This window comes from Prenolepis imparis, unplaced genomic scaffold (assembly GCF_030444845.1).
Source record: "Prenolepis imparis isolate NDT839.2.m4 unplaced genomic scaffold, iyPreImpa1.0 SCAF_13, whole genome shotgun sequence".
NCBI lineage: Eukaryota > Metazoa > Arthropoda > Insecta > Hymenoptera > Formicidae > Prenolepis > Prenolepis imparis.
Window position 1 is genome coordinate 2,688,237 of NW_028141171.1, and position 19,347 is coordinate 2,707,583.

The 19,347-nt window shown below is 28.6% G+C and overlaps 1 protein-coding gene across 5 annotated transcripts in view; it reads right to left on the reverse strand.

The window, feature by feature from the left end:
• LOC145944301 (uncharacterized) overlaps positions 1-16,271 on the reverse strand; it is a 28,038-nt gene extending 11,767 nt beyond the window's left edge. Inside the window, exons 1-3 of one of the 5 annotated variants that reach the window (XM_083052566.1) lie at positions 16,039-16,271; positions 9,732-9,886; positions 9,443-9,491 (exon numbers count right to left, since the gene is read on the reverse strand). Coding sequence is in view for 4 of the 5 variants with exons in the window: in XM_083052563.1 (XP_082908689.1) it covers positions 4,694-4,892 (199 nt within the window). In the remaining variant the exon portion in view is untranslated. Of the gene's footprint in view, positions 1-4,693; positions 5,208-6,884; positions 7,380-9,442; positions 9,492-9,731; positions 9,887-16,038 lie in introns of those variants that run through there. The other 4 variants (XM_083052563.1, XM_083052564.1, XM_083052562.1 and 1 more) reach the window with 4 other exon arrangements.
• Between the last annotated feature and the right edge of the window lie 3,076 nt (positions 16,272-19,347).

Below are 19,347 nucleotides of genomic sequence, written 5' to 3' on the forward strand. Positions count from 1 at the left end.
AACACAATCGACATTTTTGACACAAATCGACACACGTCGCTTTCCATTTAGAATTTCATTCAAACTCAATCAACACTCTTCGACTCTGCTCGGGAGGAAAGTTGGAGTGTGTTTTTTGACTAGTGATGTTAAAAATGAGTCCCGGTAGCATACACAAGCGTAAACAGTATATGTATACGTTTGAGAAGTTTTTTTGTTACGATAAATCTTACGATAAATCTGTTTGAGAAATTTAGGATAAATCTAAGGTTAGGTATTAAAAGTTCGTGCACATACTGTGCATAGCGCGTTCCATTTATACTGTAACAACAGTGCTCGAGTGCGTTAACCTGTGTCGATGTGTGTCTCCTAAAAGGAAAGCAGCCGTCATACAATCATACAAGTGTAATACAGCCAGTGTTTGCTGTTATCTAAATAAAATTATATAGATGATTATCTAGATAAAATTTTTGCAGCATTTTATCTTTATATAGATAATAAAAATATGTATTATCTATATCCAGTGTTTGCTGTTATCTAAATAAAATTATATAGATGATCATCTAGATGAAATTTTGGCGTTATCTTATCTTTATATAGATAATTAAAAAATGTATTATCTATATCTGCATCTTAGATAAAAAAAAATGTTATCTTTACTAAATGATCTAAAATAATATTCAGATAATTTGATTTAGAGTTTCATAGCACATGAAAATATTTTAAGTATAATAGAACTTGAGCAGTAAACGATAAAAATTTATAAATAAAAAACTATGAATATATTTTTATATCTCTTTTATAATTTCCATTTTTTTTATTTTACATTACATTTTTATTTATTTATATTTTTTAACTGTTTACATAAGCGATTTTAAAAATAATATTATCTGGAAGTTATCTAGATGAATCGTCATATAATTTTATCTTTTATCTAGATATATTTAAAACAAAATCATCTTCATCTTATCTAAGATGAATTTACATATTTTTATCTCATCTTTATCTAGCTAATTTTAAAATCATCTAAGCACAACACTGTCTATATCTGCATCTTAGATGAAAAAATGTGTTATCTTTATTAAATTATCTAGAATAATGTTCAGATAATTTGATTTAGAGTCATAGCACATAAAAATATTTAAATAGTAAACTTAAACAGTAAGCGATAGAAACTTACAAATAAAAGTATGAATATATTTTTATATCCCTTTTAAAATTTACATTTTTTTGTTTACATAATCAGTCAAAAAATAATATTATCTGGAAGTTATCTAGATGAATCGCCATATAATTTTATCTTTTATCTAGATACATTTAAAACAAAATCATCTTTATCTTATATAAGATAAATTTACATATTTTTATCTCATCTTTATCTAGCTAATTTTAAAATCATCTAAGCACAACACTGAATACAGCGTTACATTAATATCACACACTCATATACTTGTGTGGCATTGTGTTTATTATCCAGTGTCGATTTATAGTTGAACACTATTTAGCTTTTTTACTTCACCGTCAGAGTGCAAAGCTTTTCACTTTACATAGCTTTTCCAAAGTTTTAAGTTTTTTTGAAGGTTTTTTTTAAGTTTTTCCTCCTACTACTCCGAATACTATAGAAAAGAAAAATGGTATTAAATATAAAAATGTTGATATTCATAGTGAGACGCAAAATGTGACATAGTTGAACATATTTATACATATATTACATATTATATGTATATTATAAAATAAGGAATTGTATTAACAAGACATTATCACACACATATACATAACACATGTATTTTGTCCACACTATAAGAATTAAATTGTTTGAATATTTCTAAATAAGTATAAAAAATAAAAACTGATTGTGAAAGAAATCCATAATTGTACAATTTCATGTAGATTTGCAACTATCCACGAAATAAAGTAAAATCCATTCCATATTACATGAAAGGAGATCTATATTTATAGATTCAATATGGGTTTCTAATTTTCCACGTGCAAAACCAAGTCCATCCCACACACATCATCCGGTACTTCGATATAATAAAATCTATAATTATCAGAGATATGTAAAATTGGATATTCAAATCCATTTGAAATAGAAAATACGAAATATCGTAGTTCGAACTATTCCATTTGAAAATGCAAAATGCTTCTTTTATTATAGATACTTATTTAAAATAGGAAATGAAAAATAAGCATTTTTAAAATGGTTTATAAAAATAAAAATAATTGTTTTAAATATTTACATATATTTTTATATTTATTTTTATTTAAATTTTTATTTTCATTATATTTATATTTCGCACGCGTGCGCATACTATTATTTCTTATACTTAAATTCTTATTTCTTTTAAGGATGTATTGGACTCGTCTCTCAAAAATTCCGAAACATCGAAAAGTTAAAATTGGACAGAACACGAAAAAATTCTAATTGACCAAAAATTATAAGAAATTCACGAAATCATAGTTCAAAGTATTCTTCAATGTAAATAGGTTTCAGTTTCCAATAAAAAGTATAGATTTTTATATATATTTCTCAAAAAAATATTTAAAAATTTTGAAAGCAATGGTATCCTAAATTATCCAACCTAAAAATAAAATTATGGAACATTAATACACCATAAAAAGCGAATAAAATATTTTCAACCATTTTTTTAATTAATAAAATACATTTTTATAGCATAGAATTCACGTTTTTGTTGATAATGGAAAAATTAAATATGATTAATTGAAATGCAGTGTGAAACGTAACAACACCGCAAAAATTTTTCATTTATCGGCAGTTAGCAGCAATTTTTTTCATGTCAAATTATACACATCTCTGATATTAAATAATAAGTCCGCATGCAATATTAGTAAATTAAAAGTTTTAAATAGCTTTCATTTTATTTATGTTTGTATATGTATATACAAAATTGAGCGCTCTCTCTTTTACTTTATATGTATATTGGATATATATTAATAAAATTACTACCCCGATGAAATTTAATTCCGCAACGATAGAAGATTTTAACGAAATATATCTTTCTGTTTACGATAATTGCAGGAAACAATGCAATATACTCAAGTGCAAATGTTCGTACTCCATTTTTAAAAATACCGAAAATAATTTTAAAACAAAAAAAGTATCTAGACATATAATGCAACAAAAAAAGTCCTTGCATTTTTCTTTCTTTTTATAATTAAAGAATGAAAAAATAAAACAAAACATAATCTAAAAGTTTAAAAATCATCGCAAATATACAATTTGCACCCACAGAAAAATTCTAAAAATTTTAATTTAATCCAAATCTAATTTTAATTTGAAAAAAATAAGTTAAACTGATGCAAAGGTTAAATCCGAGTAAAGTTTCTCCTCCGCCTGCGCATTTACTTAAATATGCAACTAATGCAGAATTCATATATTGCGTGAAGCTCAAATTATAAATTATATTTAAAATTTATTTGCATTATCAACTTTATTTGTTAAAATTTTTTAATAAATAATGAATGATGACTAAAATTTTTTCAAGACTCATCATTAAGATTATCATCATATACAGTCAAGATCAAGGTCATATATTTTTATCTGCTATCTATTTTTAAGGTAGTTGAAAAATTACTGAATTTGAATTTAAAAGATCTCAAGATCTATAAGAGAATGGCGTCTAATTTCCAGAGATAAATTCTCTACAATATGTTAAGGGCAAAGTAATCCGTATTGTGTTTTTATAAAGATAACCAAAAAAAAAGTTATTAATATATTTAATAATAATTTGATATATTTTTTATATTTTTTTAAATAACATGCAAGTATATCTGAATATTATCAAGAAATCGATCTTGTCCAAAATTGACGAGAAAAGAAGATTTGATTCAACTAACATTTTACGAAAGAAAGTATACATTTTTAGATAGTATATCTCTTGAATGCATTATTTGGAAAATACGCGTATAACTATGAAATTTGCCCAGTTAAAGAAAAATGAAAAAATAGAAGAAACGTTCCATTCGCGTATAAATATTTTGCATTTTCTTTTGTTTTAAAATTATTCGATTTAAGTATGTATTGTACACATATATTGTGTACATTAATGTAAAATTTAAATCTCTATAAAGTAAAAATAAATTGTGTGAATTGAAAAAATAAGTTATTTCGCACACAATATAGGAAAAAAACCTAATTTACAATCCCAATAGAATTATTTAATTTAATTAAATTAATACACACGCACACATACATATATACAGGGTGTAACTGAAAAAACATGTATGGAGCACACCATTAGATTCTATGGCCAATTTGGAAACGATTTATTCTCAGTGAAAATGTCGAAAGTCGTCATTTTTTGCATTCACAATTTTTGCTATCTTGTATCTTTGTAATTAGTAATTAAGCCTTAAATTAAAATTCTATTTAAGTAAACTCTACTTGAAATTAACTGAAGAATGTAGTTTTGTTAATATTTTAACTCTATAAAGTTTTTAGTTTGTGAGAAGCTCTTTTTTTTCAATCATTGCGATAACTTGAAAATTAATTGGTGCTTCGACATTTGCAGTGAGGAAAAATCGTCTCCAAATTGGCTAGAGAATTGGATAGTGTGCTCCATATATGTTTGTTCGGTTACATCCTATATACATGAAATAAAACATTTATGCTTCCTAAATTGGGCAAGTTTAAATTATTATTGCATTCGCGAGCGGTAAGTCGACACTCAACGACGTAATAGTATGCCCTTACGTTTTCTCATGATACATCTATCTTCGCAAGATTGCTGATGGTGCTTATTATGCTTAAGTAAAGGATTCCTGTACTGCTTGCATCGTTTACACTGTCTGTTGCAAGTGGGTGGCAACGGCCACGTCAGCGGTGGTGAGCACATCCGGCCCACGGAAAACTCTGCTATCTTCATAATGATGCACAACAACAGCACTAACATTATTCGTTGACGAGATCTCAAAGTATGCACAGCCGACGGCTGTTATATTATAACAGCATTTCCGTTCGTATTTACACCAAATTGCCGATCGTCCGAATGCAGTAATATATATGTACACAATATAGCGATATAGAGTCTAATGTAGATAGCGATGACTCGTTATCACAATTTCAGAGCGCGATGATGCATCACATAACTTCTACACTTTTTTTTAGCGTGTTGCGGCGTGCTATGACACAAGTCTTTTTATTATTTATATAATTCTAGACTTTATTATTTTTCTATTATTATTATTATTATTATTTCTATTTTTATATTATTTTTTCTATTATTATTATATTATTATTATATTATTATTATTATATTATTATTATTATCCTTAATTACACTTCGCGACTTTGTGTCTACTGTGATCCAATAAAAAGCAACTTAAACGGCATATTTATTGAAAGAGCAATCAATATCGTTGCGTAGAATATAAACAAGACACACAAAGTAATATAGAATAGTTGTAAAGTATCAACGAGATGTTATTTTAAGATCATTAACCCAGGTAGCAAACGCACGTCATTTTGACGCCAAATGACGTTATGTTAACGTCAAACGACGTTATATATTTTGACGTCATTTAAACTACCTGGGAACTACATCTATAACAGCTATAGACATATGTATGTATACTTTCATTGTTAATAAACATTACACAGGTATTGATGACAAATTATTAAAATTAGTTAATATTACTGGGGAGTGACGAGAAAAAATTCCTTGTACGCTACTGTAGGTACATATATGTAGTCGATATCTTTATATGGTCGGTAATAAAATAACGATATATGGGGTAAGATAAAACCAGAGATATGCAAAATGAGTATTCAAACCCATTTGAAATAGAAAATGCAAAATACAAAATGCTTTTCAGACACTTATTTAAAATAGAAAATGGAAAATAAACATTTTTAAAATAGTTTTTTAAAATAAAAATAGTTTTTTTATATGTATATATTTTTTTATATAATTATTTATATTTAAATATTCTTATTTCATTTATGTTTTATTATTTATATTTTCTATTATTTCTTATACTAAATTATTTTATTTTAATATAAACTTTAATTACAAAAATTGAATTACAAATGTTTGTCTATATTGCTTATACATATAGATATTCAGTTATTCTGACATTTTATTGATGCGATGCTCTTTAAAAGTGGAATGTGCTTTCAGTAACATGCAAAACAAGTTTTTCGAAAAGAAAATTCCCTATATATTTTCCTTTCATAATATCAGTGGCATAATTACATTGTATATATTGTATATATATACATATGTATATATATTATTGATATCTCAATTAATTTTTAGTTTGCAAGAAAAATGCATTTAAAATAGAAAAAAAATAAATAATAAAAATTAACTATTCAAGTGGAAATATAAAATAATTTTTTTAAAAATATATTTTAAATGAAAAATATATAATAGGCATTTTATATTGTGTATTTCTATTTTAAATTCATCTATTTCAAATAATGCACATCTCTGAATAAAACATTCATGGAACGACTATATAAAATTTGTACATTTTCGATAATAAAACAATAACTGAGTGAATAAAAATTAAATCGTATTATTAAAAATATTTCGTGTAATTATTTTTATAGAAATTAAAATCGTTGAAATAATGTCAGCATTCTTCAATTACTTTTGAGCTCATCAAACTCATTTAATAATCACGAAAGTTTAGCCGTTTTTTCTAATAATCTTGTCGGTGACAATACTTACATACACAAAGAAAGCAGATTATATATAACTATGAAACAATACGAATATCTCTAAAGATAGCCATATAGAAATAAGTAAAGCCTAAAGGACTATTTCAGTTTTTGGGATATCTTTTTAGAAAAGTGCTTGAAATATTTTTTAGACATTTTATGTTGTTCTCAAGAAACAAAGACTCTTTTTAGATTAAGATCAAATAGCTTTCATACTAACACTGAAAGACGAAACTGAGAGATGAAACATACACATTAAAAACACATAACACGTATGTCACAAAACGTTATTCACGCACGCGCGCGCATACATTCACAGATTTTGCACAATTATCTATAAAACACAATCTAACTTTCAGAATTATTTATCCGATCGATCAAACATTGTAGCACGAAAAACTTGAAGAAGACTACAACGCCATTATAGATGACACACTACACTCCTCGCGAGAATATAAAGCGACACAGAGAGTTTGAGAGCAATCAGTACTTTTTTCGTCGATTAAATAACCGATGCAATCTTAATAGCTGTTGATTTCTCATCGCCGAGTTTTTAAACGTGATCGAATCATTTCTTCGAACAATAATCTCGTCCGATCTCGGGCAGAGAATTATTTTTCTGCAATGAGAATTCAGGCCGAGTTAAACTGTTCTCTTAACGCACGATGCAAACGCATCTCGCGGGAGGATGTTTGCACACGGCACCACATGACGCGAAGTCTGATCTCTATTAATAAATGTTCGTACCGCCTCATACAGAGCAGAGAGGAGAGCGAGAGAAAGAGATCGAGACAATGGAAAGAGACAGAAACCGAATGCAGGGCGGGAGAGAATGGTCCTACTCGAGGACTTGACTTCATGAACATATACATATACACGTAATAAGGTTCATGTTAATCCAAATTCACAGGAAGAATGTTATTTCCGGGACCCCTCAATTTGATAGGTGCATTTGATAAATTTTTACCGAGAAAAAGAATGTCGCAAACAATACGCTATAATATAAATGTTTTAAAATTAAAATTTTTTTTTGTGAAAAAATATATTGAGATTTTAAAATTTTTGGCAAGAGGTCATCTTCATATAAAGATTTTTCATCGAATTTTTTAATATAACAAATCTAATTTTAATTTAATCAAAAAAAGGTTTAAAGTTAGGTTAGAATTTTTTCGAGGGAAAGAGATTCCGCTTCTATATGAGAATGATCTATCAAAAATTAAAAGGGATCCAGGAAATAATATTCTTGCTTTACATTTAAACTCCTGGATCTACTGCAATCATATGATTCGAAAAAACTCCTTTTGCAACTTGTTAAATTCACGTCTTGCTTGGATTTCTTTTTTGAACTGAAAAAAACCTCAAAGTCAAATCTGAATTTTTTATGAAAAAGGACTAAAAAGACGAACACTTTCACATCTCGCAGGTTTTTTTAGGATTTCCCAATGGTAGTAACGATTTTTTGAAAGGCCTTTTTCAAATTTTGACCCTAAATAACTCCTGAACGAGTCAACCTCCAGTTTAGGCAAAAAATTTTCTTTTTTTATGCCCTTTTAAACGATATACTACAATATGAGAGGTTCTATTTTAAATTTTTTAGTTGGGGTCCCCCTATAGGGAACCTCATCCTTAAGAAAACAACCCTCGCAATCCTCGAACAACTCCCTTAAAAGAGTAGCCCCTTGAAATGATCAAACACGTATTTCGCGGTTTTTAATAATTTTGAGTCGTTTCTGAAATATAGGGAGTGGGGACAGACTTTATGGACCACCCTCTGATATATAAAAGGTGTTCCAAACTTTGAGAATATTATTAATATTGCAGTATAAAAATTTATAAAAATTTAAATAAAAGTATTTGCAACTTTTTATTTTTATTCCAAATAGTAGTTTTTGAGATTTAAGAATTTAAAGCTGGTCAACATCACAGGCTACATTTAAACAGTCGCTTGTTCGTGAAAATATGGGCGTCACAAATATGGCACACACGCAACTCACGAACAGGCAATTATCTAAACGTAACCTGTTAGTCAACTTTAAATCTTTATAGCTTAAAAATTAGTTTTAAGATATTAAATATTAGAAAGAAAAATGGCATGTATTTTTTTATATAATTGTTCACAAACTTTTATTCTGCAATCTTATATATTATTCTCGTCTGTTCTCGAATTTCGAGGCACCATAAAAACTGCGCGTATATATACTATATACTTTAGATTTTATTGTATATATACCGGGTGTCCCATTTTAAAGGACCCACTCAAATATCTCAGAAACACTGCGTTAAATCAAAAAATGTTTCCTACAAAAGTTGTAGGGTTTCGAGGGGGACATAACATAGTAATATTTATATGACCTTGGGCGGCGTCTCCAAGGTCAAGTGAAGGTGAGAATAAATTTTTTAAATGGAAACCCATATTTTTTATTATAACATCTTTTTCTACTAATTAATTTGAACAACTTTTATCTGAAGCATTTTTTTATTTTCTTCAAAATTCATTCTCACCTTCACTTAAGGTTAACCTTCACTAACCTTGGAGACGCCGCCCAAGGTCAAATGAATATTACTATGTTATGTCCCCCTCGAAACCCTACAACTTTTGTAGGAAACATTTTTCGATTTAACGCAGTGTTTCTGACAATGAGATATTTGAGTGGGTCCTTTAAAATGGGACACCTGGTATATATATATATATATATATATATATATATATATATACACGCAGATTTTTTCTAATTAAGCGAGAAAATCTGTTATTGATAAATAAAACTTTTCACTTACCAACTTTATTTCCGTTAACACACAGACGATATCCGTAGCAATAAAACACCTGAAAATATAATATTCATTTATCACATGATTATCACAAGTAATATTAAATTATATGATTAATATTATTATTAATTTCGAATTAAAAATGTAAAACACTATAAATATTATGATAATATTATCTAAATATATCAATTTTTCATTTATACTTCTCTTTGATATTGTATGATAAAATTATTATTAAATAAGTAAAGAAAATTAATAAAATTAAAATAAATATATTATCAAAAAGAGCGCAAACCTGCACGGATCAATAAGATCCAAGTGAGTTCTTGGATGCGACAATAGTTCTTCAGATAACTTGGTTCAATGGTAATCGGTATGTGAAGTACTTTCCATCACGTTCTTTCATAATTCCATCCAACACACTAGTTGTGTGAATAATTAGTCGTGATTCTGTAAGTTGAAATAATAGAACATTGTAATTAAAAATTCAAAAAGATGTATTTAAAATGGATGCACCATAGTCTTTACAAAGTCAGCTGTAATATTTTAAATGTGGCAATTCTTATTTTTATTGCATATTCTTATAGCTAACGTGGCGTTTTCAATTAATATAAAAAAACTTTTATTGGTCAGGTGTATTCTTTTCATCTTAGCTGAATCTAAAAGCATACACCAATCAGATTCACGAATTTTATAACAGTTGCAAAGCTGTTTTTTCTGCTGAACGCAGCCAATCAGAACCGTACATATACTGCGCAGAACGCTCTCCTCAGTGAGAAATGATTGGTCGAATCGATATCGATTCGAACAACATTTCTCATTGGATCGTGTGGTACGCCACGTGTGGTACGCCATATGCTAAAAAATCTCACGTATGGTATGTACCATACCCACCATACTGGTTCTGCCGCCCCTGGTCAGCATTAGCTTCATTCAAGATATATACCACGTTGAGATTGTTTAGTCGAATTTACACTCTTGTATAAATAACAGAATTCAACATCTTTTGCACTAAACAAACTAAATAAACACAGAAGACAAACAGCAGAAAAGATTTTGGAACCATCAAGAGACATTTTAGTATCCAGCGCCAAATCATACACATCAGCTTTTTTTTACGAGGAGAAAATCTTTCCCTTAGTCTTCGAAAAAGAACCAAGGATTCTAATCAGGTATCTATACGCAAACCGCCCATTCTGAGTATCTTAGATTTAGATTTTAGATTATTGAATTTCAATAATCTAATTTCGGGCCGATCAAGATCTTAAGCTTATATATGGCTACATGACTTTATATACACATAAAATAAAAAATCATGTTAATATTTTAATATTTTGCATACATGATTATATTATTACGCACACAGATGGCATATACGACTATCCCCATGTTCCGATATTACTGCTAGTACTGAAAATATATAATATACGTAACGTAAACTATAGCTTTTCAGTACTGGCAGTGTATATCGGAACATGCCCTATATTGCACACTTAAAATAAGATTAAGGGATAAATATTTCAGTTTCCGCAGCTATCATCAATAATCTTGACATATCGTTAGATCACAACTATAACAAGGGAAATGTGTCTCTTCGATTTTGATAAGCTTTGGATAGGTTATAGTATAGCTCAAAATAAGAAACATGTATTTTTGTATTTATGCTGATATGGCCGTTAAGCCAGACACCTAGAAAAATCAATTTTTATATTTTTGACAATGAGTGAATTCTATCGAAACAATGCAAAAGATATAAAAAATGTTTAGTAAGTTTAAATAGGTTTTTAATGTATTTCATATACTTTATGTACTTCATATACTTATAACAGTTATAACGCAATGTAAGATTTTTCGAAAATGTCATATTTTTCTAAATTTCCTTCCATAATTTTTAAAAATTTTTTAATTTAGCAAATACATATTACAATTTACATATTACAATTTATATATTTTATATTTAATAATTAAATTTATAATAATTTATTTGTATGTATTTATATAAAAAAATTTATTATAAATAATTTACATATTACAATTTTTATATGTTTATATATTTATATTTTTATTATATAATAATTATTAATTATGATGGCAATAAATTCATACATATGAAAAAAATAATGTTTTTATGCATTAAAAATAGAACTAGCCAGACAATGAAAAATCTCTTTGACGGTGTCAATAGGTTAACAGGTACATTGATACGGTACAATGAATAAACAAATGCACTTACGCAAGTGCAAAATCTAAGTATAAGGTGATATTAACGTAATAACATAATTTTATTTATAATTATCGTACAACGTAACACGTACGCATTATTATAAAAGCATCCATCATTGTGAATAACAGTTCAGTACGATTTTATCCTGTCAATTGTTACGGTTTAATTAAAATAAGCAATAATATATGCATATAATATTAGACGTAGGGAAAGTTGAGTAAAAACGGTTATGTAAAAACCGTATAAATTGACATCATTATTATTCTGAGATAAACTGTGTCCAAGTACACATGATATTTCTTTTTTGAGAGAAGTTCAAAGTTTTCGAACCAAAAAAGATCGATATCGGGATAACAATCGAGTCGTCGTGGACTTTTACTATACAAAGCGTCTGTTTCGATAAGTGCAGCAATGAATTCTGTATACATATTAAAAAATATAGATCGCATTTTTATCGTTCCTTTTACGTCAGAATATACAACCGCCGTGTTTATTATTTTCCTCGTGTTGAGACAAAACCGGGTGTCTACGTGTGGAGCAAAATGGAGCAAAATCGGATACAAATTGATTGCCAACAACAACACTTAGTATGAATTACATTGAAAGAAAGAGAAGAGATAGAGAATGACGGATTCAATCATTTAATTCTACACCAGATAAAGCAACACCAGTAAGCGCTGAAAACATATTGCACGTGAAACGCGAAAAGATCCTGGGAAAGATTGTTTAATAATCAGAAACAGATCAAGATTTGGATGTCTTTCTGGTTACAAAGTATCTGAGGCCAGTTATAGACTAGGAAGCAACTGCTTAATGTTTGAACATCGAGTCATCATTCCACCGTTTTCAGAGAAACGATATTAGATGAATTGCACATTTAGATATAGTTAAAATAAAAGGCATGGCAAGATCCTTTGCATTTTGGCCTACCATTGATTCCAACATCGAGGGAGCAGCCAAAATATGCACTGTTCAAGAAATGCATATGAACCATAAAAGTATCGTAACTCTATCACTGGGAATTAAGAACGAATACACATTGACTACGTTGAACCAGTGGAAAATATTACTCATTATCGTCGATTTGCCTATAGCAAATGGCTGGAAGTGAAAACCACTAGTTCTACAACGACATCAGAAACAATTATGGAAAAATTATGCGTTGCTTACGGAACTCCAACTCACTATCGTTTCGGACAATGGTCCATAGTTTACAATAACAAAGTTTAAATAATTTCTTCAAAGAAGCAGCGTTAAGTTTCACAAGCTAATATCATCCAACTACAAATGATCCGAACGTTGTGTTTAGACAAGGGCGCACTCAAGCCTATAACAACGACACTAAAATTTAGCAACTGCAATATAATCTCGACAAATTCTTGAATCAATATAGAAAAGCATCGCATGCTATAACGGGTCAATCTCCAGCACAATTGATTGTAGCACATATAATATAAATCAAATTAGATCTAGACCGAACAAAACAAACATGAAGATTACATACAGAAGCAATCAGCTGTAAGTGACTAAATATTTTGCAAATTTCAACCTACACAAAAAAGTCTATTTTCTATCAGACAATCCTCGCATGGATAAGTGGATATCAGGTCACGCCTGGGAAACCTCCACTAATAATAAAATTAAACTGTTAAGGTAAAAACGGTAATAATGAAAGAGATTACCAAAGTAAACGGTTCAAATGTAGACCAAATAAAATCACGTTGGATCAAAGAAAATCATCAATAACGAGTCAATTCACAGGATCAGGGTGTGAATTGCATCACACACACACACACACACACACACACACACACAATTCTCGAAGAATTCAATTCTATGGAAACTCCAAAGCCGACAGCTTCGCCACCACCAATTCTAGACTAATTATCAAGTAATAATGCAGACTTCTTTTACATCTCGCGATCTCATGATCAATGACTCCTGTAGCAAGTCCATCACAAGAGCAAGAAAGCGCACTGCAATCACCAGTGCTTCGAAAATCGACTCACACAAGATGAGACCTCAAAGATTTACACCAGAAAAGAATCGTGGAAGAAGGGAGAAAATGTAGAATACGTGATACTCTAGAATATCGACCGATTTATAGTATCAAACGAATAACATGATGCAACAGTAGCCTTAGTTCTTCGAGATAAAATCATTAAGGAACGAGACTGTAACTTGACTAAATCGTTTGTTTGAATAATTGTGTACACTATTGATTCTCATAATCCGATAAAGAACAGGATGGTCCAAATATAAGACCAAAACGTACGAATTTGAATAATCAATAAATCATATTTGAAGAAAAGAAACCGCATCAATTACCGCGCCTAGCTCTAAATTTTACCTTTAATTACTTTAATTGTGTTACTTTATTTATTAACACATATTGTGCTTTGAAAAAAATTCTAAATGTAAAAATATATCTTATAAGTATAATAATGTGCTTTAAATCTTCCTTGATTAATAACAAACTTATGTTTGAAAGATGATATCAAATACTATATAGTTATTGAGAACGTGACAACCAATTCGAACTCGGTAAAAAGCATACTTCTTTGTTTTCGTCAACCTGCGATTGGCAGCAATCGAGAGTAAAAAATATATACAATTGTATTATATATTGTTAGATATAACACATTTAATGTTGAAACACGGTATAATAAAAAATTAAATTATATAGTTATAAGTTTTCATATAAAGTTTACATATAAAGTTTCCAATGGCACACTTATTTTATATTATCGTAGAAAAAGTAGATTTAAGCAATAAGCGATATACATTGTGAAACCATATTTTTTCATACAACTTTGTAAAACATTTTTGAATGAATAAAATGTACATCAAAATAACTTCTTTGTATATTAGTTTTTTTAAATGTGCGCATAAATTAAATGCCTTTTTTACCCTTTCTCGATAATTTTTTTAATATTAGAAAAATAATGAATCATAGGATTCTTATTTCTGTCGTAACATTCATTCAAAAAAATGTAAATCCGATCGAACAACTATCTCCACATGATATACCTGAAAAGTTATTAATATACCGGCGACACTTAAACTTTAAAGACTTATAACTTATAACTTAAAAATTTGAAATCAAGGAGTTTATTAAGAGTTTATACTACATTTTGAAAACTCGACGTCATAAAAATATGTAATACAAAATAGAAGAATTTTCTTTAAAAAAAATTACAGTTTACCTTGAAAATGTATTCTAAAGTCAAATTAAATATATAGCACGTACTATATGACACGTCCTTCTTGAAACTCTAAAACTTTTATTTAAAACATTTTTTTCAATAACACATAGTTTCCGAGTTATTAACCGTGTTCAATTTAAAATGAGGCACCATATGTGTGATTTTATGTGTATGTGTGTATGACATACAAAAGTATCTCGAAATTCGAAGATAATAAGATTGCAACATGAAAATTCGTAAAAAATAAATTAATGAAATTTGCTACTTTTTATTTCAAACAATAGTTTTTAAGATATAAAAATTCAAAAAATCTGATAAATCATACGTGCATCACTAATACTACTCTAGTAGAGCACACATGCGATTCACGAACAGACGATTATAAACATAGCCTGTAAATAACCAAGTTTTAAATTCTTATTTCTCAAAAACTGCTTGGAATAAAAAGTGGCAAATACTTTTATTAGTTAATTTTTACAAACCTAATACATACTGCACTTTTATTATATCCTTATATTTTGGAATATCTTGTGTGTGTACAATATATATACATATAATGTCACTTATTATAACAAATAAGTTTTGCTGGCGACGCGAATTAAAACATTCAACACAACGTTGATTTAATTCACTTCTTTCCAAAACAAAATTAATTGAATTATAAATATTTTTGGTTTTATAAAGAAATTGGATTGTGTTGTGTAAATTTAGAATCATCTCTCTTTTCTGCGAAGAAATATATACATATATATATATCAGTCACACACGAGTGAACACGAATTGTGAAATCGAGTAATATTATGAAATATATATATTATTGAATTGTTACAAAAATATTTTTCTCCATGTGTATATATGTTGCGAAACATTTCGTTTCGTTTCTTCACTATACTAAATCGTAATAGTTTCTCTGGAGTACAACGAACGACCCCGTCTAAAGGATATCTCTTCATCGATTTTATAGGACTTTCGAGGTCAATGATATATCATATATGTACATCTTGACGATTCGACAACGAAGAGAAAGTACTCTTTCTTTCGCGAAAACAAATGGATTTAGCGATAAAACCGCAAAAGAGCAAAAGAGACAGAAACAGAAAACACAGAAATGGCCAGATAGCCTGCGTCACTTTGTGACCAGTCGATATTAGAAGCCACTAACATATACTCACGTTCATGACGGAGGGCCAGCTGATGGCCATTTCACTGACACTCGCACCGCCCGGGTATTATTAAGTTAGGACATCGCGATGTCAAACTTCGTCAAAACACGTTAACGACGATGAATAACAACGTAGTATTTCCGCGTTATCAGTAGCAATTACCGAATCTTACGCGAAACACTTTTAGAAATGCATATTCCTGAATCACACACTGGAATCGAGCAAAACCCCTCCCTAATCGCAAGCAGCCCTCGTGCAACTACGAACGCGCATGCCCTTCGAGAACAGGCGACCGAGTTACTGCGAAGAAAAGGGGATGTTCTCTCTTTTCACCCAGGTTCATCACCAAGGGTTTGCACGACTACGAAAAACAATTGTCAATCAAGAATTAAAAATAAGTCGAATTTTCCCTTACAATTTAATGCGCTTTTGTCCGACAATAGTATTGATGTAATAAGTAATAAAACCTGCGCACAATAAAGAAAATATCAGCAATAAGAATAAATATTAAATATTAGAAACAGAATAAATTACATACACAGGGTGTCCATCAATTTTAATCACTCACCCCCAAATACTTTTTTATTTTTGACTGTATAACTAAATAAATGTTTCAGACAAAAATTGTTTGATTTGAACGGGGACAAAAGATGGCGCTACTTTTTTCTGAAGGGCTACTTTTTTCAAGGTCATTTAAATGTCAATTTAAAGGTAATTTAAATGTCATTTATGTTTTTTAAATGGAACCATCATATTTTTTTTATATAAATCGATTCCTCACAATTTTCAATATAAAAAGTTATATAAAGAGTAAAATGTCCAAAAAACAAATAGTTTACGAGATATATTTGATAGAGGGATATCAATATTGATATCAAAGAATAAAGAGTAAAAGTGAAGCCAAACCGGACAAACTATGACGTCATAACTGTTTGTGTATTGCACTCACTTCACGCACTGTTTTGCACACACCATTAAAACATTCTTATATTCGTGAGATAACGTGAAGTCCGCTATCACGAACAAAGTATGACGTAGTCAGCATCACCCCCCACTCTCAAAAATTCAGCAAATGCTTTCTTTATTCTCTTTATTCAATGATTGATATAGAGAAAATATATATAATTATTTTCAAGAAAAAGTATGTAAATTGCAATTACAGCAGCTACATACTTTTTTTTATAAACAACTGTGTTTTTTTACATCAAATAATTCCTTTTATTATTTTATGCATAAAAGTATTAAGGTAATCGAAAAATAATATTTTACGAGATATTTCATAGTTTATGTAAAATTATGTCAAATTTAAATATCAAATATCTCATCAACTATTCATTTTTTAATCATTTTACCATTATAATTTTTTAATTGCCGAAATTTGCGAGAAATCGATTTATATAAAAAAATAGTTATATAAAAAATATAATATTTTTATTATCATGTTTAGTTTCTTAATTTTATATTAAAGAGAAGGAAAAAACATAAACTTTGGAAAAATAGATACTGATGAATTCCTATATATATATTCAATATATATGAATATATTGAATATTATGAAAGAGCTTATAAAAACAATGTAGATAATCTCTTTTTTCGCTATACGAGAATAACATTAGAATAATAGAATTTTTTAGACAAATTATTCCATTTTTAATTAAAAACAGTTTAAGAAAACCTTTAACTCCAGAGCAGCGTTTATTAATGACGCTATAAGACATTTATTTAAATTTTTTAAATTTTGTATTACAATAAGTTTCTACAAAAAAAAGCAAATACTTTGCAAACATTCAAAATTAAATATATTCTTTTTTAATTTTCTCTTGAGAACATTTTTTTGTAAACTAAGTGTATTTTGTAAAAAAAATCACATTATTTATGAATAATATAATATATTATATACAATAATTTTATTTTAATAAATAATTTTCCTTATTTATATTAATTAATGTTCATATTATTTTTTACTGTTATTATATTAACACAGTGGGACACAAAATTCTCTCCAAAGTGCGATAGTACATTTCCCGAAGATTTTTTCGCGCTGAACACGATGCCGTTGTCAGAATTTGCCTAGCACGTCAAGATTTTGAATAAATTAAAATGAAAAGAGCCAAAAATGGCGTTTTTGGCCATATTTAACATTTTTTGCGGCAAAAGAAAAACTGATTTTTAAATAAACTCAACGGCATCTGAAAGTGTAATTCAAAAGCTTTCAAACAAATTTTGGTTCATGACCGTACGACTTTTTTCCATCAAGTTATGACTATTTGAATTTTATCCATTTTGTATAATTTACAAGAAATGTAAATATTATACATACTAATATATATATATAGAGAGAGAGAGAGAGAGAGAGCAGCAAATAAAAAAAGTAATTGTAATATGAATTTACTTGCAAAAAAAGAAAGAAGGCAGTTTGATTTTGGTACAAAAAATGAGACATTCTGTTAATCCAAAAAAGTTATTTTATTACCTCTGTCTATTGAGTTAAGTCTAATGTCCAATTTTGTAAAAACATTGGATTTTAAACGGTACAGGTATTAAATATATAAACATATTTCAAAAATTGAGCATTACAAAAAATGAAGTAAACATATTTGCAAGCGCGTATGTATTTGCTTTTCTTGTACATAGATTATACAAAAAGCCTAAAACTCAAACAGTCATAACTTGATGGAAAAAAGTCGTACGATCATGAACCAAAATTTGTTTGAAAGCTCTTAAATTATATTTTCAGATGCCGTTGAGTTTATTTAGAAATCAGTTTCCCTTCTGCCGCAAAAAAATATTAAATATGGCCAAAAACGCCATTTTTGACTTTTTTTATTTTAATTTATTCAAAATCCTGACGTGCTAAGCAAATTCTGACAACGGCATCGTGTTCTGCGCGAAAAAATCTTCAGGAAACGTATTATCGCACTTCGGAGAGAAAGAAAAAGTGATTTTTTGTTCCACTGTGTAATAATATATTTATATTCTCTATTTTATTTATATTCTCTATATTAACATAAAATATCTAGATTTCATGTATTAATTAAATTGATTTCCATGATGGTATATACAGAGTGAGTCATTTTAAGTTACCCATCCCAATAACTTTTTTATTTTTGATTGTAGAAACAAATGTTTCATCCAAAGTTTTTTGACTTCGAGAGGGACATAAGATGGTGTCATTTGTGTGGTTTGACCTTGGATAGTCGTTTAAAGATCACATGAAGGTCATCTTCAATTTCTTAAATGGAACCTACTATTTTTCATTGGATATTCTTGTAGCTTTTTTGAGTTATAAGGTTTAAAGTTAACTATTTTTTGACATTA